The sequence below is a fragment of the Rutilus rutilus genome, assembly GCF_951802725.1.
Source record: "Rutilus rutilus genome assembly, chromosome: 21".
NCBI lineage: Eukaryota > Metazoa > Chordata > Actinopteri > Cypriniformes > Leuciscidae > Rutilus > Rutilus rutilus.
Genome location: NC_140226.1, coordinates 25,574,173 through 25,598,045, shown reverse-complemented (window position 1 = coordinate 25,598,045; position 23,873 = coordinate 25,574,173). Strand labels below are relative to the sequence as shown.

General features: G+C 38.1%; 2 protein-coding genes across 3 annotated transcripts; both read right to left on the bottom strand.

Moving 5' to 3' along the window:
- Positions 1–557: 557 nt before the first annotated feature.
- On the bottom strand, positions 558–5,272 carry pth2 (parathyroid hormone 2). Its single transcript, XM_084392552.1, has 3 exons — positions 2,540–5,272; positions 1,851–1,960; positions 558–1,336 (listed from the first exon to the last, which is right to left on the bottom strand). The coding sequence occupies exons 1-3, from the start codon at positions 2,660–2,662 to the stop codon at positions 970–972; spliced, it is 600 nt and encodes a 199-aa protein (XP_084248678.1). The 5' UTR covers positions 2,663–5,272; the 3' UTR covers positions 558–969.
- Positions 5,273–7,082: 1,810 nt separating this feature from the next.
- rin3 (Ras and Rab interactor 3) lies at positions 7,083–22,025 on the bottom strand. Of its 2 annotated transcripts, XM_084394145.1 has the most exons (10): positions 21,783–22,025; positions 19,463–20,123; positions 18,731–18,845; positions 17,829–17,901; positions 17,623–17,714; positions 15,067–16,491; positions 13,888–14,196; positions 9,233–9,364; positions 8,389–8,552; positions 7,083–8,304 (listed from the first exon to the last, which is right to left on the bottom strand). In XM_084394145.1, the coding sequence occupies exons 2-10, from the start codon at positions 20,060–20,062 to the stop codon at positions 7,978–7,980; spliced, it is 3,237 nt and encodes a 1,078-aa protein (XP_084250271.1). In that variant the 5' UTR covers positions 20,063–20,123; positions 21,783–22,025; the 3' UTR covers positions 7,083–7,977. The 2 variants fall into 2 exon arrangements, with proteins under 2 accessions (XP_084250271.1, XP_084250272.1); XM_084394146.1 differs by lacking the exon at positions 21,783–22,025 and having other exon boundaries at positions 19,463–20,196.
- Between the last annotated feature and the right edge of the window lie 1,848 nt (positions 22,026–23,873).

Below are 23,873 nucleotides of genomic sequence, written 5' to 3'. Positions count from 1 at the left end.
CAAACTTTTAAATAGCCCTAACAATTTGGTCGATACATCGATCTTTCTCTGAAACTGTATCCAGTTGCAATTAGGAAGCTTTATGTTTAAGCATATGCCATTTTATCGCATAACATTTAATCAATAAAATCAAATAACATATGTGAGCTGCGATATTGGATTCATGCAACAATTCATTTTACTGAATAAGTCAAAATGTTTAACAAAAAAAGCTGTTACTGAGGTCAATATGATTCTCTTACTGAACAACTTGTCATTTGTCTGTTTTCAGTTATGTTAAATGAACCAGAAACCGTTACACTGATTTATACCTATAAATGTTATTTGTGAGATTTGCATCAATCTATTCACTAACTGATTGTAAATTTGACAGCTTATAAATAAAGTTTGCTGGTATTTTACAATAAATTAACTGAAACTAATCAACTAATAAACTGAACAACTTTCACCGTTTCGGGGTAAAGCAAAGTGCCTATATGAAATCTATTATGGCAGCTTATATTATGTGAATCCCATTAAGGCAAATTGCTCAGACAGTCATGCAGATTGTTTTCAGGTGTTTATTCAAATCAAGATTCAGACCAACAAACACATCATGCATTTTCCTTATTCAAAGATCATCTAAAAAGAAAGAAAAGAAAGCAACTTTATCTACATTCAGATTTTTAACATGGATAGATCACCCAAAAATAAGTTCTCATCATTTACTTACCATCATGTCATTCCAACCCTGTATGATTTACTTTTTTTACTGTACAGAAGCACTGTACTATATATCTCCTTTTGTGTTCCATGCAGAAAAATAATATGGGATTAAAATGAGTATATGATGAGAGCATTTTTGGTTGAACTAACCCTTTAACTCGGTTACATTATCTCATGTAGTGATGATCAAATGCTTTTTTCTCCCACATAAAACACAAAGATTTTCTAAATATTTTATATATTTACAATTACATAACATAATAACTACTTTGAATTGACTACTAAGAGTTTCTGCATATAGGAATTGAGCCATTTCTGTCTTTCCATTGCTGTCAAAAGCTTGCTTTTTTCTCTAAATGCAGCGTCATCTGCCACCACTATGTTTCTCTTCTGCTGGTGACCCACCCGTGAAGGCCAGTTGCCCAGCCAGCCCTTCACCAGCTCCTCCTCCATCTGTGACTGGCTGAGCGGAAGCCAATCACCCTCCACCAGCTGTTCTGTCCCAGCCTTAGCTGCTCCAAAATCTGGGGCGCTCAGCATCTGAATGCTCCAATCACGGAGCGAGATGGAGGGGTACAGCACTTCCCACTGTTCACCTTTGGAATCCTCTTGACCAATAGCAGGCAAGTTGCTGTTTAGAAGAGAGAGATGTGTCAGAAATTTGTCCGGCGAGCAATAGGAAGCTCGCTAGACAAGCATGAAATGATAACTCTAAATGGACAATGAAACATGATTCATAATTTTGTTACAGAGTAGCTGTTTTAATTTTTTTTACACCTATAATTGGGGCTGCAATTTCTAGAACTTTATTAAATGTAGCCGGTTTAAAAATGCTATCTCCAAAAATGACAAATATATATATATATTTTGGCTTTGACTTCCATGTGAAATTTTAAGTCTCTAGTTTAAATGGAGTTGTGTGTTTGATGTGTTGAATTTTGCTAATTTAACCACTAGTTTATGAATAACCACACATCTAATTTATCCCGTAATTAATTAAAATTATATTCAAAACAAACTCTTCATGCATGCAGAATTTGGTGAGTTTTCACCTAAGGGATACAAGGCTACAGCTGTTCAGATTGAGGTATAACAACAACAATGATGATAATAATAAATCCCCTATTTTTGAGGATCAGTTATACCTTTGCAGAGGTCGAAGTTGAGGCTGGGGAAACGCAGATGTCATCAGAGTCACACTCATGAGGACTAAGAACAACAGGGCAGGACGAGGAGGGAGGGATAAAGCCACCATCTACAGATAAATATGTTGACCAAGAAAGAATATTAGAAAAATGTTTCTGTACAGATAAGAGAGGGAGAGGATATGCATGCGCAACATTTAAAATGTAGATATTGAATGTAATTTACGAGGGATGCTGACGATTGCCAGAAGATAGTTCTGACTAGAGGCAACTTTGAAATTAAACTCATATATCAGCCAATCAGAAGTATATTTCAGATGTCTACATACATTATTTATTCACTCACATTATACAGCAGTACTTCAGAACAGACCAAAAAGGTACATATTAATAGCTGCATTTTTATATTTTTTAAATACAAGACAGTTTTAACTTATCTTCTGCTTTGCAATATATTTCAAAATGATAAAAGCTGAATGAATAAAAAGTTTCCACCTAGAGAAAAAACCTGTTCCGTTACAAAATCTTTTAAAAAATCAATATAGATGTACTTTTTAAAAAATGTAGTAAAATAGTAATACATTATTATTAAATTAACATGCATTAAATTATATATTTATGTATTCATGTATACTTGAAAATGTTATGATTTGCAATTATAGTCAAATTAATTTTTATGTTTTTGGTACCTTTGTGGAGTAGTTCTTCCTCTTGGCTGTGTGTTGCTGTGGTGAAGTTTGTTGTCTCCAGTGTGTGGAGTCAAAAATCCAATCAGTCTTGTGTGACTCCAAGCTGGTTTGCAAATCTTCCATGCAATGTCTCAAAGAGGTTTGTGATTGTCCAATATTTCTGTCTAACGCTCTAGGTAGGTAATTAATTGTTGAGAAGTTGCCGATGGTCCCTCTTTATATGTATTGCTTTATCAACTTCTCTGGTTGTAGCTCTACCTCCAAACTCTATTGTGCATTGTCAAGTGTCAGTGTGAATATATACAGGATTTGGGTGTGTGGGATTATATATACCTCTCTTTTTGTCAGAAGTTGTAGGGGGAAACAAAAAAAGATAAAAAGGCATGTGTCATTCTCCTTGTTGAAAAGGAAACCGAGCTGAAACAGAGAAGGCCACACCCCTGAATGTCCTGTTTGGATGGAGCCTTAAAATAGAGGAAAGAATCAGAGGAGAAAAGACAACTGTTTGGACGTCAGAACACCTTAATGATGTCTCAAAAAAGGAAAAAGATAAATCTGGAAAGTGCCACATGATCATGATCAAAACTAGTTGTTCCAGCGTTTCCATACTATGGCATATAATAACCTTGACTCAAGCGCGTGACCTACCTGTCACTGGGCGTAACCTATAGGATCACGAGTTACAAGATAAGGGTCGATAATGAGGATCCCGAACCAAATTTGAAGTGACGTGCTTGCTGTCCTCATGTAGCCCACGCACACGTTTGGATTCTAGGCCAAGCAAAACGTCACTCTCATTAAATTTGAAAGGTCTTGTCAAACACACTGAATCCCCCACAAGACAATTTGTCGCATTTTACGCAACCACAGGTAGGTTTTTGCTTCAGAAACACTCAACACAATCTGACAACTGCTAAAACAGTCATGTGCAGACAACACTGTTTTTCATACATAAGGAGCATCTACTTGTCTAATGAAAATGATTGCATATTTCATTGTTATTCAATGTAAACATTCATCAGACCGTGGAAAAACACGCATTCAACTTATAGGTGACATCCGGCGAAAGAAAACGCTCATTTTCATTCAGCACAGAGAGGCTTGTTACGGAAGCTGACTTTAGCTAGGTCTCATTTAAAATAATGGGCAGCGGTTGTGAGTGCAAGGTTCAGACAAGCAGGTCCTGACAGTCATTATAGAGCACGACAACAGCGACGTGGACCGGTCGCGTCGGACATGAGTGGAGGGACAAGAATGAAAGCATCAGGGCGTGAGGAAGATGAGGTCAGGGGATTCAGTGGCGAGAGGCTGAAGAAATGATCCGAAGCGTTTAGTAAACTCTGGCCTCAATGTTGGTTGTAATCCATAGATCTGCAAGTTTTAACATCCACGTCAACCGCGAGTGTGAGTCATGAGCTCTTTTTACACAAGCAAGCACTCTCTCTTCTCTCTTATTCCTCACCTCCTTGTCTTTCATATCCTCATACAAACCTCTGGATTTTTCATGCTCACAAACTGTGAAAAATCTCAGAGTAAACTTTACTTAAAGGCCATCTGTTCATACAAATGAAGAGAGATTTTTTGGAGCGTTTAGTAAATTCTAAACTCTAATTTTAATAAACACTGTTGTCACAAGATACACTGTAGCTACCTAACCTAAACATTAATATCTACTTGTTCTGAACATATCTGAATACAAATAAATATTCTGTACTTTCAAGAGGGGAATGTGACGGGTGGAACATTTTAAAAATGGCTCCTGCTTTTCCTATTATCAAGGTTATGATAACATTAGCATTCCTATCATTAGCATTCCACAGCCAACACAGGGATAGTTTTTGACTGCCAGATTATTTAAGTGATCCACAAGCAGGTGCTAACAGCAGCCATGTTAACAAGCCAAACCTTGACCTCCCTGAGACAATAATATAGTCTGCTGTTCTTTTTAAAAGTCTATACTTCATTAAGCACCCATTAAAAGGAAGTCAGCCAGATATGTTATGGTCATTTCAGGGAAGTAATGTGCCATTTATGATCATGTGATCGTGGGTGGCACATTTGTAGGATTCATCCAAGAAAGCTGATGACTTTTTTTTTTTTGTTATATATATAAAAAAAAAAACATACACAAACCAACACATTCTCACCCTTGAAAGGTTATCCTATTTCTTTGGGAATTTAAGTCTCAGCGGTTTCAAGACCGGAAGCTGGGCAATATTGTGGCATCATTGATTCATAGGCTACTGTTACTCAATTCTCAATTCACTTATTTATACACCACGCCCTAAAAGTATGTACTCTTTTTGTGAAGAAAAACTAGATACTTTTGAGTGTGTAGCATTAGAGTATGCTACACAAGCTTTGTGACATATCATCACGTCATACAATTGCGTCTTTAACGGTTGCTCTCTGTCGCATCCTGTCACAGTAAACTGGCCTGTCAGTCATCTTGTCTCAGTTAAAATCCTCAACATTTCATTTCATTTCCTACCGTCTCAGAGAGAAATGCCGTAGCACGTTGATCTGCAGTCGCAGGTCTCTCGTGCGGAGAACTCTCCTCATTTTAATGCATTATGATGCATTTGAAAGTGAATGCCCAAACGGATCTTTATAAAAAGTCCACATTGTTATTGCAGATGAAATGTATAATTCTGATAACGTTAAATAAATATTTTTTTTATCAGGTTAAACCTTGATTATAGTCACTCAACCCTTTATCTAAACCACCGTCGGTCGCGCATATCCGCCATGTTTTGTAACACTTTTTACTCGTATTTGTAGTTCCTCCTCCAAAGCAATGGGTTGTGGTCACGAATCCACACTTAAAATAACTATCGGAAATAGTAGGTAACATCTGGGGACTTTTGACATACTCTTTTCAACATACAATGCTTTGGGGCACACTTATTCTCACATATACTATTTAGGATGGATAGTATGGATATTGGGATGCAGGGTATGAGCAAAGAGTATAGACCTTATGTAGCCCCGCCCCTTTTCAGCGCTGCGCTCGTTGTCTTTTGACTTCCGGTCTGTATTTTCGCAGCGATTTTGCGTTTATTAATGAACGGCTCGTTTTAAAATCTTCCCGGTTGACTGACATTTGTTAAGTCATCTGCTTTAAACATTACAGTCCTCATGATAACTTTCGTTAACTTTACATTAAGTAAACCCACTTCAAAAGCTAATTACTCCTGGACAGCAGCGCCATGGAAATATACAGAGCGACCGCAAAAACGGAAGTTCAAAGACAATATTCTAAAGATGGCGGCGCCCTCGTTTCTCTGGCGCATAATAGACGCAAAAAATATACTTACACTGTTACACACCTCGGGTCGTTAGCGACCCTATACTACTACAAAAAAGGAATGAGAAACAGGAATTCTTTATTATTTTTACTTGTTATATTGTTTATAATGAATGGATTGAGGAATACTAAAAAGTTTGATTTCTAAGTTTAAAAAATGAATGAGGGGGAGGGTGGTGAATGATGTCCCGGGTCACTATGCGTTTTAGTGTTAATTTTGAGAATTTCTATATGGTATAAGAAAAAAAAAACATGTATTTTTAAAAACACAATTAACACATTAAACAATATCTAAACAGACCTGTTTCTTTGTAACTGTTTGTGAAATTTACTAGCAATTTATGAGTGCATTTTTTACACCATTTTTTAGTGTAGATTTTTGTGTTTAGTACACCATCAAATGGTTTCATGGGTTTTATGGAATGACACTGTATACAGGCAAAGATTACAGAGATGCGTTAATGAAACTGTCACATCTGGAAAAGGGGAACAGCATGACATCACACATTTGCATCATACACCTCTGCAATCATCTCATGTGTATAAAAGTCAGCATCAATGTCTCATTTTTACCTCGCTGCATTCCCATATCATTGATATGCGATAAACATAGCTGAGCTCATCTGCCTCCAGAGAGGCTCCACCACTCAGAATTCCAATGTTTGATAAAACCGCAAATATCCTTCCCACACGTGTCACCCTGGAGCTAAATCTTTGGTGCCGTCTTAATATGACAGGTATTCATACACCCCCTCCTATTTTTGTTCATGCACAAACAAGAATGTTGCTATCGTTAAATCTCTATCTAAATCACTAACTAATGTGAGGGTTTCCTTAAAAAACTGTCTGTGGGCAGTATTGTTTTGGGTCACATTTAAATTATCAGGGTAACAACTTGATGTGTTACTGTAGTTGTGAAGTCCTTTAAATTCACTCTTACACAACAGATTCAGCTACATAATCTGATTTGACTGTAAAATAGTTACACACAATGGGGCACATAAATTGAAATTTATATTAATGAGTGTGTTAAAAATATCAAAAAATCTTTTATAATATTGGTGTTGCTTAGCTTTGTGTTGTGTTTCTATGAACACCGAAAACCACTGCAATGCACAGCCTCTCATAGCTTGTTGCTAATTTAAATATTCAGATCATATTATATACAGTGCAGATGATGAGACATGAGAGGAAAGTGTTTTATCTGAAGGGGAACCCTAAAGCACACACTGTAAATAATGTAAAAAGTGTTTATTATCATCAGTATACATTTTTAATATAACAAACGTCGTGTTGTGATCATTGAAACACTCACATAATGTGTGATACATATGCATTCATGCTGCTTAGAATAATTTGCCACAAAGTCAGAGCTCATGTCTAAACTAATGTTTATGTCGTGAGATATAAAATGCAGCAACAATGAACCAAATATGAAGAAAATATAACACAGAAAGCATATCTGTATGGCAAATTACTGAGTACATGATATGTAAGCAATGCAGGTGCATAACCAGTTCAAGGTCTGTAAAGACGCATTGCTTTAAGAAACGTATAAATGAAGAAATCAGCACCGAAACAGGGTATGAGTCACAATCTGCTGAGCCCTGAGATGTGAAAGGATTTGCGTTGTTGGAAAGTTTAAAGTTTCATTTATAAATCATGAAACTTTCAAGGACTGTATAACGCTTGGGAAAATCAGATCTGTTGAAGTAAAGGCTAACAAAGGTGAAGGATGAATCTGATGTGTGTGCGCTGCTATTCTTGAGTCTCAGAAAATGAATGTTTTTATGATGCGAGCTCTTCATGTGAGGCTCACCGTGCTCCTTTAGGAGAAAAAAATGAGATCTTTTCAAAACAGTTTTCGGATTCCAGACCTGGACCTTTCCAGCAAGCGTTTTAAAGCAAATGCCAGTCACCCTGTAAGCCAGTCTTTGAACTCATGTAATTTCCCTCTGCAAATAGAACATCCTGCTATGTGGTTAAGCATTGTATTTTCAGCTTACATTCTTGTGCATCGCTTACATTCTTTTGAATATTAAAGTTGTCCATTCAAGCAACTCAAACCCTCTGATAAAGACTCACCTTTTACTGACACATCATGCGCACACATGCACACAAACGCATTAGTTCATATCAAACTCTCTTCTGGTTCTGGTGTAGTTGGCGTCTGGTCCACAGACTCTTGTTCTGGCCAGCGACCATGGCGGTAGACGAAATAATAATCTATGCGTGGCTCACTGTGGTGCAAGGTGGATTTGATCATGAGAGGAAACTCTTCAGGGGCCAAATGCTTGAAATGGCCCTCAACCAGCACGCTTAGGCAATAGGACTCAGGATCCAATACCTCAAACTTGTCCGCACACTGATTGCACAGGTCCTGAGCGGTAGTGTTGGGACGCACTCCCAGGGTCTTGGTGTTGGAGCCAGCCTCCAGAAAGGACACGTTAATGAAGTCCTGACAGGAAAGAAATTTGAGAAAAATTACTACTCACGTTGACTGACCAATGGTTTTCCTTTGCCATTTTGGTTGCCATAATACCTGTACAGAGGAGCGGGACGCTCTGGCTTTGTTTAGGGTGCGGCGACGCTCCCAACGATGAATGGAGTCCTGGATCTCCAAACTTAACTGTCTGGTCACAGCTTGTTTATCAAAATTTTTGATGTGCTCCAGAGCTCCATAAGTGGTGGTGAGATAATATGAACCTAGAAGAATATAGATATATAATGGTGATATAGCAATAACTTTGTTTGTGACCAAAGCAAATGATAAAATAAAATATGTTATTTATTGTTCTTCAACTATGGCAATCTTCTCTCCCAGAGGTTGATTTTTATTGAAACTAACAAATTTGCTACATTTCAAATGCATTTTATTAGTAGATTTTACTCTTTTACTCTCATCTTGTAATCTTAAAATATGAAAACGAATAAAATTATTACATTGTAGAAGCTGACAATCTAAACCAAAGAGTGAACAAATATAAACAATGAGATCATGTGTAAAGAAAGAAAGAAAATAAAGATAAATATCACCCGTGGACAAAATATTGGTTAAATTTATTATTTCTAGTGTTAAATTAGGCAAAAAGTGTGCAAATATTATTTCATATTTTGTATTTATAACACATTAAATGCTATCTGTCACATTTTCCTCAGCAAGCAAATGATTCTGCCTCTCCAAAAATGCTTAAAATGTCATTTCCACCACGGAATGCATTTAAACTCGATGCACTTAAGATGTGGTGGAAAAGTTCTTGATTTTCAACAAGAAGACGGGCATAATTCTTCTTTGAAGTATGCAATCAATCCATTATGCACATGATCACATCCACGGGTTTTTGTACGTTCGCTGTGTGTGTGTGTGTGTGTGTGTGTGTCCTCACCCTCTCCGAGCTGCAAAGCCGGATCCATTAGCTCCATCATATACTCTACATCCAGCAGCAGAGCGCTGATGTTACAGCGAGCCAAGACGTACATCAGCACAGGCAGGAAGTCATCCGCCCCATGAGCCTTTCCTGTTACATACCAATCAGGAAATAATCAAAATACAGTCATTAATAAAATATAAAAAACATTTAAATCATTCATATCACATTAATAATACAACAAGCTCACTTTAAGAACACGTTATTTCTAAATATGTCTTATTAGTGTAATTCAATCTCACAGTATGTGGCAATCCGTTGCTTTGAGAATGTGGATAATGCTGCCACATTGTTAAGGGGCAGATCAATGTGCTGGCTGGCCACTAACAGGGAACACTTTCTCATTCCTGAACGCATTCATTGCAACACTACACAGATTCCTGTTTGGTCATTTGCGCTCCCTGTATTTTATTTGTATATAGAACAAGAAATATATGCAGGAAAGAAATGCACCCTTGACTGCGTCTGGAGTGCCGCCAATACACTACAATCCAGAATATGCTGAGAGAGCTGTGCTGTACACTAAAAGCGTCACAAGACTGACATTATTCTGTATGAGCAAAAGTGCCAAATCATTTTAACACTTCAGGCTTTAAATGCTTAAATTGTGACATTTGACAATGGATATGTCAAAAAAAAATACAGAAACATATGTTGGATGTAAAAACTGGTTTTGCATACCCATACCCTGGCTGTCCATACTTATATAATCAACAATAAACTGACATCGGTCTCATTTAAATAGTGAAAAACATTCATTGGAGCTGTGAATATAAAAGATGAAGTCTGAAGTCTATATTCGATACCTGTCGGTTTGAGTCTGCTTTTGCGCTAGCTTTATCACTGGTGCAGTGAAGTAGACTGTAAATAAAATAGCAGTCAATTTGTTGACCAAACTGGAAGGCTAATTCATCCTGGGTTCCCTCAGGGTTTATTTTAAATGTGTTTCAGAGTAGTGGTTGTCGGATTTGAGTAAAATAAGGTCTGTGGTTTACATTTGCTGAAGTGATTTTCTTGTCTTGGACACAGAACCTGATTTCACCAAGTGCAACATGTTCTTGGATCAACATCTTTGTTAGTCCTGGAACAATATTCCAGTCAACCAATCAGATTTAAAGGTTGTATCAGTGATTTCAGGCCCCAAAAAAAAGAGATCATATTCATCTAACCTTTCCTAACGATCCGCTAGCTGTCCGCCCCATAAGCATGCCGTCAAAAAAAAACGCGTCTCTGTAGGCAGCCTAGGCTCTGAGATCTGCACACAAAAACAATTGGTTTCACCAACCACTCAAAACCAAAACAAATAGTGTTCCAACCAATCACCGACAGGGGGAGGGTGCTGTGAGGTTTTGAGCCAGCTTCTTCTTCAGCTCCGACTTCGCGTGCAGCCGTGCACGAGCACAAAACCTCACAGCACCCTCCCCCTGTCGGTGATTGGTTGGAACACTATTTGTTTTGGTTTTGAGTGGTTGGTGAAACCAATTGTTTTTGTGTGCAGATCTCAGAGCCTAGGCTGCCTACAGAGACGCGTTTTTTTGACGGCATACTTATGGGGCGGACAGCTAGCGGATCGTTAGGAAAGATTAGATGAATGTGATAAAAAAAATGTTGGGCCTGAAATCACTGATACAACCTTTAAGGGACAATTTTACAGTTTATGTCAAGTTTAGGCTTACAACCAAGGTTAGGTGCTTCTACATCAGTGTTAATCACCTATAATTTCCCTCTTTTTCAGGGATAACTTATGGGCAGGGTTAGGTTTAGGGGTAGGGATATGGTTAGGATTAAATTTTCGGAGATGAATGTGGTTCCAGGATTAAGAAAATACAACTAACTTGGCAAAATCAGGACGTGCATTTTAGACACAGTCAAACTTTTTCTCCCCACATCCTTAAAGGAGAACTCCGGTCAATTTTAAACACTCACTCACTCCGGTCAAGAGGAATCACTCACATGACCTGTGCACTTGTAATGACACATCAAGGATGTTAAGAGGCTAAAAGCAGGTTTAAAACTTGCCCCATTGAAGTCAACAGGGTGCAAATTTTAAAAAGAGGATAACACGTTGTAGGCAACACCGATTTTTGTCGTTGTTCTCTGTACTGACAGCACTCCAAATGTACAAAAAAATGAGCTCAATGTTAAAATTGACCGGAGTTCTCCTTTAAGGTTGTTGTCCATATTTAGTCATTTGTCAGCAATGTTTTTCAATCACAATTGTTTCGAAATGCAAATAGGTCTCATCAAGCAATATTAACAACAGACATTATTTCGCATTACCTGTTCACGTTGAAATTATTAAATGTTTTTATGATAATACAAAGGCTAGCACACAACAATGTAACTTGACTGCAGTACATTCAGCTTTCAAAGAATGATTCATTGTGAGTTCATCTGTTTCCGATCTTCATTTTAAAACAGTGCTTTGCATTTAAATGAAGTAGCAATGCGATTTCAAAACAAAATTGCAATGCAATGTGTTGAATTTTAATCTTGATCATTTAGAGGCGACGTCCTGATTTATATGCAAGTAAATTGTCTCATTAGATGTAAATTGTATTACTTCAGTATTACATTCCCACAGGAAACCCAGTTCTTTTATTATGGATCTAAAAATAGCACATGCAGTGTGAAACAGTAAGGTTCATTTAAGATAATAAAATCAACTAAATGAGAGTAATAGAAACCACAGAATCAAAAGTTCTATCTTTTCTAACTTAATAGGGTTAAACCAATTGGAATTATCTGTAGTTCAATTAATTTGACTTGAATTAAGTTTAATTAGTAGATAAAAAAATAAAGATTTAATGAAACAATGCGAAAATGTCATTGTTGATAATGTAATACTTTCTGAGCAAAAGATGTTGTTTTGGACTTCAGAAAAGGGTTGTTGATGCCCATGAGACATGAGAAAGTGTTGCCAAACCATTGCTTAAGATTGTGGTTTGAAAGTTGTAATAGAGGAAATGGATTTCATTTGTGACTGTTCTTTGAGATGGATAATTCTTTGAATAACACTTGAATAATAGCTCAGGATCTGCAAGCAAAGCTCATCTGGGCTAATCTCAGTGCTCATGAATACCTATTAAAGAAAGCACTGAAACAAGAATGGTGTGTATGAAAGGATAAAAAAGATCAGTGGTTCTCAACTGGTGTGTTGCAACCCAAAGATGAGTCGTGACTCTGTTCTGATAGCAAGGTGAAAAATAGAAATGATCAAATGCAAATGCAAAATTGTGAGTTGTTAGGATACTAAAATAAATAGGCTTATCCATTTGTAAAATAGAGAATATGTGAACTCTGTTATTTTTGCACAAATTCAGCAGTCACTTGATAGAAGCAGCCAGTTTAGACAGATGCCAATATGGACGGGTTGCATGACGCCCTCATGTTTGAAAGCCACGAACAGAACTATGCAAGGTAATTACGTAGAAGAAAATATAACCAAGACTACATTAATTATGGCTTCATTGGAAACAAGGTCATGGCTTGTGCCGACCACATTGTGTTTTGTGCTGTGAATTATTGGCTGATATTGAATAACAGTTTTTATTCAAATTTAAGATTTCATTTTAAATTAAATAAAAGAAAATTAACATTAAATTGAAAAACTTTTGAATACATTATTATAGCATTTTGTTAAGAGTTCATGATACTATTAATACATTTCAGTTGTTGCATATTGTTTGGCTTTTTTTTTTATTTTCAAAAATCTGGATCATGAAGCACAACCAAATGAAAACCACTAAACCATAGTTTTAGTGGGGAAAAGAACATCTTAAGCATAAATAACTCAAGCTGCAGTTCAGCTCAAATTTTGGTTCAAATTCACATAGTACTATAGCATGGCAAACTGTAACACTATCACTTCATGAAAGTGAAGCGCTTTGTTTACAGAACTTAAAAAAAAAGAGGGGGCGGTCTTTAAGAACAGGTCAGTGGTTTATCAAGTCTTACTTTCAGTTGTTCTGCATGTAGATGCAGAATAATACAAACAGACAAGAGCTTCGAGAATTGATATTATGATAAATACTATGTCCAGCACTCTCTTTTGCAGGTGCTGCACTTCCATATTTGGAGGCACTAATGGCAGCTTTGTTATAATCTGTACTAAATTTGGGGTGAGGAGGAAAAGGCGGAGTTTGAGCTGTAGAGAAACATTGGTTACGTGATTTCCGTCTCAGTTCTCTGTTCAGAGGTTGTGCTCTTTTCTCCATATTCTCTAGAACTGATGAGTAATCTGAGCTGTGTTTCCCCAAACCGGCTTACAATGCATTTGGGAAATGCAGCCCTGACAGGTGATAGTATAATATAATATAATATAATATAATATAATATAATATAATATAATATAATATAATATAATATAATATAATATAATATAATATTATATAATATTACATTATATTATATAATATAGAAAAAAATAGAATATGAAATATGAAACAGAACTAAAAGGGATCTACTAAGCCGGGATCTGAACTCTAGACAATCGTTTATAGAGGATGTTAGAAGGTATGACATATGGTATATGTTTATAAACATGAATACCAGGCATCATACAAGTATAGGATCAACTATCTCTAATTCACAACATTTCAAATCAAACTCACCTGGAGAGCCCACAGACATAGATTCGTAGATCATTTTGCAGGTCTTGAGGAGCAGGTCGATCTTCTTCTGAGGTGAATATTCTTGGTGTAGGTTACTGAGCTTTGTTTGAATTTTGTCCATGATGGCATTTTCAGGAACACTTGTAATGATCCCCAGGTCAGTGGTGGTGGTCCCCTGAACCACTTGCTGGTTCTCTTTTAATTTCTTCAGATTTCCTGCACGGGAGTGGATATCCTTTAGTCCATTATACACAGCCTCCCGCAAGGGTTTCAGGACACTTTTGCATAATGCCGCTTCAATAATGATCTCTGAAGAGGGGGAAAACAGATACACACATAAACACATAAGGAAAATTACATACCATCTCCAAGATAAGCTTTATTTATTTATATATTCTTTATACATTATTTATATGTGTCTGACTTTTAATCATTTAATGCTATGAGGATATGGCTTCAAATATTATATGCCTATTTCACTGTGAAAGTCTTCATAAGACATTAATACATTTTTAATACTCAGGTGCTACAGAGAAGGAAAAGCAAGCGAACAAATCTTGTGTCTCAGTGCAAGAGCGTTCATTTTCCTCACGGGAAAATATGAAACTTTCTTAATAATGCACCCACAATCACTAGTTAGAAACTTGATGATTTATAATGATGCTTTACAAATGCAAGAAGATTCCTGGGCTTTCTCTCTGAGCAGCGAATTGATAATAAAAGTTATTGTGGTTTACTGTGGACTTTGTTTAACATTTTTGAGAAGCACAATAGAGAAAGCTCAGTCTTTATAGACGGTCTATTAAGTTTAACGTAAGGTTGGTGGCACAATCTTCAGGTGCTTTGCTAAGATGATTTGGCTTAAAAAGTAATTACATAAACAATACAAAAAAGACAGTAGATGAGTTCTGTTTGCACATTTTGGATTCTTGCTAATTTTAGGATGATAAAATGCTGGATGGAATACAGCAAGATGAAAACATATGCTCGCTTGAGTTATTATTTGTTATTTGTTAAAAAAATTATTTTTGCTTTTGAATAATTGTTCATCTCAGAAGTGTTCACAAATTCAGTTTGCTTGGATGACATCAAAAGCTGCACATCTGAAAATTGTCACAACTAATTGTTTAGATACTAAAAAGCAGAAGTTCTCACAGTAAATATAAAGCAGTCAATTACCCAGTTTCTCCTCTGAGTATGCGATTGCCTCCTGTAGATTTTGCAGCTCTGCACTCTGGATCAAGTAGCTTTTCAGTTGGGTTATCATCTGCCGGATCTCTTGGAGCATCTCTGTGCTGGAGGTGTGCTTCCGCATGGTGTCCAAAGTGAAAGCTCGATAATCCTTAACAAGGTTCCCAAAGTACGTGTTTCCATCCCGGGACATTTCGACAATGCGTTTCTGACACTTGCGGTCCGCATTCATGAAGCCTGTGAGGACATTGGAGAGGTTCGCCATGGACACCATTGATAGTCGTTGCTTGGCACGGTCTAGCATAATTGTTGATGTCCTCTTCATCACAGCACCTGTTGCCACAGTATCCGCCTCCTCCTCCGTGCTACTGGTTGAGTAGGAGTCATGGTCTGCTGGAGCTCCACCTTCAGGAGAGTATAGAGAAACATCTGAGACTTTGGGATGACCGGCGTTGATGCAGAGCGAACGGCTGACAAGATTGGGGCTGCTGGAGTTCAAAGGAACAATGTGCTCTTGGGGAATTGGCGTAAGTGGGTTTCCAAAGCTTTGGGAGACTTGTCCCGTCAGATTCTGAGACGGTCTTTTCTTCCTAGGAGGTGCTACTGGAGCATTGGGCCGCTTCGGTTTAGGTGCTACCTCTTGAGTCACCATTGGAGCTCCATTAGTTACCTTGGACTCTTCTTCTGGCACCTCCTGAAGTTGCTGAGTATCTGGGTCCATGGGCGTGTCCCTTTCTTCTATACTGTCATCTAGGCAAATGAGAGATGCTACAGGGACTTGTGGAATATCGTCCTTTGCTTCTGTGGAGGTGCTGGTGTGAACTTCCTTCTGCGTTGGTTCCTCTGAAGCTTGCTTTTCAGATAACCTCCGTCGGATAGGAACTGGAGGAACTCGATGTGAAGCTGTATTAGAAAGTTGCTTTCCTTCTTTGCCCTGAGCTGGTTGTAAGACAGCTGGCTTGTCACACTCAGTGCTTGGGACAGGAGTTCCCTGTCTCTCTTGTTCTCTGTCTACACGCTCACAGTCACTTCCTTCCCCTTTTTGGACTGAAGGGGGAGGAGAACTAAGAACTGGCTTAAACTCCCCTTTTGAAGGCTTGACTAATGCGTAGTTTAGAGAGCACTCAGGTGTACTGGGGGGACGAGGGCGTAGGGGTGGCGGCCTTTTGAATTTGGGAGGAGCCTGGACTGGTGCGTTGAGACTCTGGGTCCTCAGAACAGGGGTAGAGGAGGAGGGCATCAAGCTGTTGCTGCATTCCTCAATGAAAATTGGGTTGACATACCAAAGCCGGTCACTGCCAATGGAAAGCTGGATTTCACAGGAACTGCTTTGTCCCTGTCTATCCGAAGCACCACAGCTACCAGCAACGTTTTCCACTTCCTCATGACTATTCAGAGCTGAGTTCCAGAACTCTGTGTTAGTATGAGAAATATGAATGTTATCATTATTTAACTTTTACAAGACAATTTCCACATGCTAAAGTATTATATGCTAGCATCAATTGCTATGTACACTTATTTCCCATGAACTGTCACCGTTTCATAATTGAGATTCATATAGCTTTAGGGTGCGATGACAAAAGGTAAAAAATAAAGTACAAATGTGCACTACCAAATAGTTTTAATACCACTAACTACCATTAGGCGATTTAGCCATTAGCTTGTACAGTAAGCATTGTCATAGAAATGTTTGTATCGTTGAGGACTACAAAGCTGCACTATGTTTTTCCTCATTTAAAAAGTTTTACACAAAAATATATGAATAGAGCTTTCGAAAAATCACCTCAAAGGAGAATAAGGGTCATATCAGTACCATAATAAAAGCTGATTTATATTTACATTGTGAAGGGCGTCTTGTGAGGGAGGTGACAAGTTCATATATGACTTACTTTCTGTACCTCCCCTGTTATTGGACACTTTTCGTTCTTGGAATAATTAATCATAGCTGACTGCTAATAGACCATTGATTTTTTACAATAGCACCTGCAGTCCCACATAAAATATGTGCGCAGAAGTTCTGCAGATTTCTCCAGAATTGGAACGCATCCCACACATACTCTGCCCCTTGCACATTCATTTTGAAATATTCCCTGGGGCAGCATGTATACATGCACACAATGAGACACTCAGTCAACTGCAGCATTTTCATAGTATTGCAACCACTCTCTGTTCTGCCCACCCCTCTCGTCTAGGGCAACATGTGAGTCAGGGCTGCTACTGAACAGGAGCCTTCACTGTAAAAAAATTCTAACCTCTCCAAGTCAAAATTTTCTAGTGACTGGTCACATCTAAATTTTTACATTGGCCCAAGTGCAATTCTTGTTGCAATAGTCTCTTAACATTGGCTCAATGAGAAATAATACGTCAGACTAATTGAAAAATTGGGGATGTATTTTTTTTTACAGTGTTGTTTAAAACATTTCACTATATTTACCACAGATTTACTGAAATCAGCACAGAAAGTACGTCTGAAGACAAAAAAATTGCTGAGTGCAACTTTAAATAAACAAAAATTATAGAAGATAAACTATTGTTACGTCTTACCTGAACCTAGAGAAGAGATCACCTCCATGTCCTCATATTTAGCTACCTTTTGAATTACCTGAGGCAACTTCAGAGGAAAAGGGAGGATGTCCCTGAGTAAAAAAGATAAATGAAAAGTCTATTTTAGACATTTTTAAAGAATATTTTGCAAAAAGTTAAACAAAGTAAAAATGGACATTTGTGATTTAGTTTTTTGTTTATCTTACCGGCTAACACAGTAGAAAGCAATGAGTTTAAAAATGTTCTCAAACACCAGCACAGACCCTTCAAGGTACAACACTGCAGTGAATGAAAGAAACAGACATGTTAATGTTAGGCACATCTGGTCCCCGATGTTAGCTATAATACTTCGATTTAGTGGTGGCACTAGTTCTTTGTTTGTGTGACTTATTGCCCTACTGACGTAGAAACACTAAAATAGAACCTAACTCACTGTGTAATATCTGTAAGGGTGGGAAGTGGGATAATAATGAATGATGATGTGTAAATAAACATGTCCTGAACGCCCCAGGACCGCGTCCTGACCGAATTTTTATTTCAGCCAAAAAAAGAGAAGATGAAAACAATAGACTTTTCAGCTTTGTAACCGCTGGACAAATAAGACTGCTTTGTAAAAATGTGAAAATGACCACACATATGCACTTTAGCACACACACAGACACAGACAGACACACACACACACACACACACACACACACACACACACACACACACCAGGAAATGAAGCTATAAGAGGCCAGTGCAGGACATCCTGTAGTTACTACTGCAATGCAGGGAACAGGAAACCTGTGGCCCGCAACCCTTGCCGTCAAAACACCTTTGATACCCTTAAGGACCTGTTTATATCTCTGTACGCACTCAAACATCTATGCGAATGTCTTCAGGTATGTATCCACGTTTGTTTGTTAGAGTTAGGGTCTGTATGCAAATGTGTTTGTGTGTGGGTTTATCTATGGCATAAAGGCATTCTGCGCTCAACACTAAATCAAAATATGGACAAACACAACCATTGGTTTTGTCCATATTTGACCCAAACATAGGTTGAAACAACCCAGCATTTTAGAGTGAAGTTGAAAGAACAGGCATTTCTCAATGCAAAAGAACTCACAGGACTTTTCTTCCTTTATAGGCAGTTCCTTGACATGGGGCTCCCCCAGCTGGTCAGGAAGACGTACTGCCAGTACCATCGTTTGTTGACTTGAATCCCTCCTGACTAAAAAGATCTGCAAAATCAAACCAAATGACACAATCAGTTCGGCAGTACTAGAGCTTGTAAGGACCACACAACGCATTTTTTTGCATTTAAAAACCCAAGACGCAGTGCAGTAGGCTACGAGAAGCACTTTTATGAGAAAAGGTGTATGGCAAAAAAACAACAAAAAAAAACAAAAAAAAAAACATAAATAGATAGGAAAGATGTTGCCGAACAGCAGGACTGAACGCTATTGTTTCTAAAATGAAAAACTTTTTACAAATTAAATAAAACTGTACAAATTAAATAATTAAAAATTTATGATCTGATAATGAATGATCGTCATAGCTAAAGTTGCTTTCACGTAGCCTATCTAGCGTGAACGCAGCATGATTGTTTTTTTTCCTGATTGGTCTACTTGGAGGCTAGTATATGCTTTGTATATGCTTTGTGTTTTAAGTTTGAATTTTTTTTGTATTTGATGTGACATTTTAAAAACAAGGTGCTCTCTTGTAAGATACTGTAAAAGTACCAGGCGCAGCACAACGGTCAAACACTTAGCTATTTGACTTTTACTTAAAATAAATAAAGTGCAGTAGAACAAAACAATGCATTCTATGTGAATAATTTCCTGTGTTTTCCTCTCACCCCAGGAAACTCCTTGCTCAGTATATACATGGCTCTGTCCTGCTTCATTCCCAGTTGAAGCCACACTGGACACGTCTTAATCAGTTTCTCCAGGATGCTGATACTAGGAGGAACAGGTTTATTGGACTTGCTCACTGGAGATGTGGGGACTGATGGTTTTGGGACTACTGGTGGAGGTGGTCTGGGTTGAGGTGGAGATGAGGGCCTAATGGCAGGAGGTGGAGGTGGTCTAGGCATGGCTGAGGAGCAGCTCTTAGGAAGAGCAGAGGGAAGTTGTGCTGGGAGGGGTGGCTTTGAGGCCTGGGGAGACATGGGTTTGTGGGGAGGAGGTAAGGATGGTTTGGAGTTAAGCTGAGGTGAGGAAGGTTGTACACATGCAACTGGGTGTGAAGTAGGGAGCGGGAGGGAGGCGGTGTCAGTGGAAGGGTTGTCAGATATATCAACCAATGGGAAGGCTGAAGAAGTCGAGGAAGAAGAAAGAGGACTAGGAGGAAGAGGAGTGGTTTGTGAATGGAAAGATGCCTGAATAGGTGAAGATATGGGTGGGGAAGAGGGTTTGGAGAGGCTTGGAGGTGCTGTGGAAGGGCCAGGAGAAAGCATAGTGCATACTGCAGGACACACAGAACTTTGAGAAGAATTCGATGAATGTTTTTAGATCACCCTGCAGAAACAAGAAAGATCATTCAAAAAATCTCAGTATAACAAAACTGCAACAAACTCAAGAACAAGATAACCACTGTATCATACAGTAGAAGGAAAAACAGAAGTCTTTTTTTATTTTTTGTCCCTTGAAAACATGAGGTCAGTTCAGCATGTCATATGATCGTAATTAATGTGCCAACATGGCTAAGTTGTGCAACAGGGAATGTGTCAGCATTTTCACGTGAGGATGAAATAAGCCTTGTGCATCATAGCAGCCGTTTTGTTCTCTGTTCTAGCTAAGCTGCTGCTGTCTCCCATTCTTCCTGTTTCTTGGCTACCAGGATGTTTCCCTCCTCCAGTTCCTGCAAAAATCTCTCCTTTGGCATTGCTGTACTGTAATAATAATAATAATAATAATAATAATAATGCATTTTATTTAAGACGCCTTTCAAACCACTCAAGGTCACCATACAACAAGTGGCAACAGTAACAATATTAAAACAGAAAATAACAGTAAATAATGTCAATAAAAAGCAGCAATAATTTTTTTTTTTTTTTTTTTTTTTAAATACTGGACTTGAGTGCACAAAGTAATCATGGAAGATAAGCAGTTCTGAATAAATGAGTTTTAAGTTTGACTTTAAATTGAGCTAACGAGTCTGAATTACGGATGTAATATCATATATGACATATGCTTCGGGGAAACTTTACAGCTTGTTGGCTATTATTTGAAGTTTTACGGTACAACTTGTACCGGTATGTAACTCATTTTCCATTGCAGACAGCAAACCATATCAATATTTATTGCTTGCAAACTGAACACGAGAACTCGTGAATGAATTCACTAAACACTGCTGTATTTGTCATGAAGTAGTTGCTTTATTTAGCATCACTTTGGTAACACTTTCTTTTACAGTGTCCTTGTTTACACGTTACATGTAGTTACTGTAGTAATAACTATACATGCAACTAAACCTAAAGCAACCCCTATTCCTAACCCTAACCCTATAGTAACTACATTTAGATAATTATTGTTATTCAGTACTTAAATGTATAATTACACTGTAACACGGACACCTTGAAATAAAGTGTAACCTGGCCTTTTCATCACTGCCCAATTATTGCAAAACACAATAAAAAGATAATATCCATTAAATAAAACAAGAACCCAATGTCAAGAGACATTGGGTTTAGAGACAATACCCAAGACATAGAGACAAGCAACATGGGTGTTTGAGCAATTCCTCAACATTTACCTGGCTGAAATGCACACACGTTGTTGGCAATCTATATTTTATATTAGTAACCTTTTAAAACACTTCAAATACATATTTTAAGTGTATTTGAAAAAGATACAGATCTGGACCTGGGAGACATAGCCACATCTCTCCCACATATTCAGGTTAGTGAAAATGGGGTTTTCTTAAGCGTTTACATTTGGATCCACGATATTCACAATAGATGAAGTGTTTGGAAATTCACAAATATTGATTCATCTTTTAAATAAGTATAAAAGTGAAGACTTCCAGTTGTTCCGGCTTTCCAGTGGTTTTCATTCCTCCTTAAGTCTTTCCAAAAAGTGAGCATAATTTCAGGACTTAACAAATACCTTTTCTGCTCAGCGAGAGCAAACAGCAAAAAACGCTAAGACAGCTGTGGTGTATCTGGCAATACTTACTCTCAGGATGCTCCGTGTTCTGAGTCCCAACAGCTGTTTTCATCATTCAGTCTTAAAACTCAACATTCTTCCTTTGGCGTCACAAATAATCCCTCACAGAATGACCAAATATGCAGTAAAAGCTGTCCTCCATATTCTTGCGTAGCTCTTTCACTTTGTGTTTTTCTCTTTGGTGCGTTTTCCGAATAACGTATTCCTTTTGTGAATGAGGGTGGCCGAAATCACTAAAATGCAGAAAAAACTAAAAGAAGAAACAGAAAAATTCACGTCCCCTTTTTTTTTAACTTCCTGTCAGCAATGTAGTCAGGAAGGGGCTGTCCAGGGTGGTCAACCAACCCCTTTCCACCCCCCTACAGTCTCACACACACAGTTGAGCTAAATAAACCTCAAACATTAACACACTACACTCTGCTTCTCCTCGTCTCCGTCTCGCTTTCATAGTGAACGCAGCATAAACAATGTCCGCAGATGTGTTTACCCCAAAAACAGAGCTATGAGGAGTGAACTTCCCTCCCTCCTCCCCCATAGAGTCTGAAAGTGTCTGAAGTTAAACAACTCCAGATGCTCAGGAACCCCAAAAGGAGCTCCATAAGGTCTGCAGTCCAACATATGGTTAGTTTTACCATTGGGAGCGAATGGCATCCCATCCACCATACCCTCCTCGATGCTCCTAATCGTTGGATCCATAATATTTGCAAAGAGTGTCCTCAAAGCAAATTAATGGAGAACATCTACACTGCACCACCTGTTCAAGAGCCATCAGGAGGGGGAACATATTTGTGATGCTGCCAAGTATAATGCACTTTTAAACGATTAGTTTTCCGTTTGCATTAGCAGGCAGTTGACTGTAATCTCAAAAGCTCTGAAAACTTTGAAGAGTGTGAAGCATTTGCAGGTTAATGCATCAAGATCATACTATGAAAATATAAGTTCTGACCAGCAAATTGTGTCCTATGAAAAAAAGTGAATTTTAAATGAACTGTTGAAGTCTGATGTTTTGCATGACAAATCAATTTGTATAGCCATCTAGTTTGTTTGTAAGAGCTTCACAAACCCGTGAGCTTGACAGCAGATGCTTCCTGTTAGTGAGGTGTGACTTCCACAAGTGAGTGAACTCAAAGAAGAAAAGACACTCTCGTCCCTGACCCAAGCAACCTAAGTGTCAGGCATGTAGATGAGATCGTCTCTATCTTACTCTCTATTGTGAAATATCTGTATCATTGTGGTAACTGACTGATTGTCACTTGATAACTATGTTTAGAGTTGTTATTTTAGACTCATAAAGAGTTGTGCAAACAAGCAAAATTTGAATTTTTTGGCTGCAAGTTAAAATGGCGACGCTGTTCTGGGTTCAGCTCGAGTGATGACTTCTGTGGAATCTTGGAAGGGGTGGGGCTGGGGGGTTGATGTGACTCACTCCTCACATCCAGGAGACTCAGTCACTGTTTCCACTCGGCTCTCACAGCTGCTGCCAGTTCAGCAAAAACACTGCATGAAACTTCCCAAATCACTGTAGCTCTGAGAATAACAGCTTCACACACCTACAGGAATTTCTAAATTCAGTAGTCCAGCAACATTTGTTTGCCCAATACAGTATACATACGAACACTGGAAATAGTATTAAGTCCTATATCCTTGAATTTGATTGGCCGAGCGGCATCTTGATGTAACAGTTCAACAGCACTGGCTTTGTGTTTTGCGTGTTCCAGACAGGCTGTCAGTCTGTGCATTAATGGTGGTGATTTATCGGTTACACTCTTTCTATGGGTTACATAATTACACCAATAGATGGCAACAAAATGGTTGTCTTAATGAGTGAGTCATTAAATAATTTATTTAATCAATGTTAAACAATTCGGATTAATTCAGAAATTACTTTTAAGTAGCCTACCACCAGATATTTTCGTATTTGGCCCTGTCTCAAATGGCACACTTGCGGCCTTAAGGCCCGATATACTTCTAGAGAAATCGAAGAACGAACTGATGTGACGTCATTTCGAACAAAATCAGGCCGAACAAAGTTCGTTTTGGGAGTTTGAAACAACTTGCCAAAGTGAACAGTTCGCTTTGTACATTGGTCCATGGCGATTA

Excerpts from the sequence above, each read along its gene's own strand:
- pth2 (XM_084392552.1), bottom strand. The coding sequence starts at position 2,662 with ATGGAAGATTTGCAAACCAGCTTGGAGTCACACAAGACTGATTGGATT. Across the intron at positions 1,961-2,539 it reads GGAAGAACTACTCCACAAAG|ATGGTGGCTTTATCCCTCCC; the intron begins GTACCAAAAACA and ends ATTTATCTGTAG. Across the intron at positions 1,337-1,850 it reads CAACTTCGACCTCTGCAAAG|CAACTTGCCTGCTATTGGTC; the intron begins GTATAACTGATC and ends TCTTCTAAACAG.
- rin3 (XM_084394145.1), bottom strand. The coding sequence starts at position 20,062 with ATGCTTTCTCCTGGCCCTTCCACAGCACCTCCAAGCCTCTCCAAACCC. Across the intron at positions 18,846-19,462 it reads TGAGCAAGGAGTTTCCTGGG|ATCTTTTTAGTCAGGAGGGA; the intron begins GTGAGAGGAAAA and ends TTGATTTTGCAG. Across the intron at positions 8,553-9,232 it reads GGCTTTGCAGCTCGGAGAGG|GTTCATATTATCTCACCACC; the intron begins GTGAGGACACAC and ends ATATTCTTCTAG.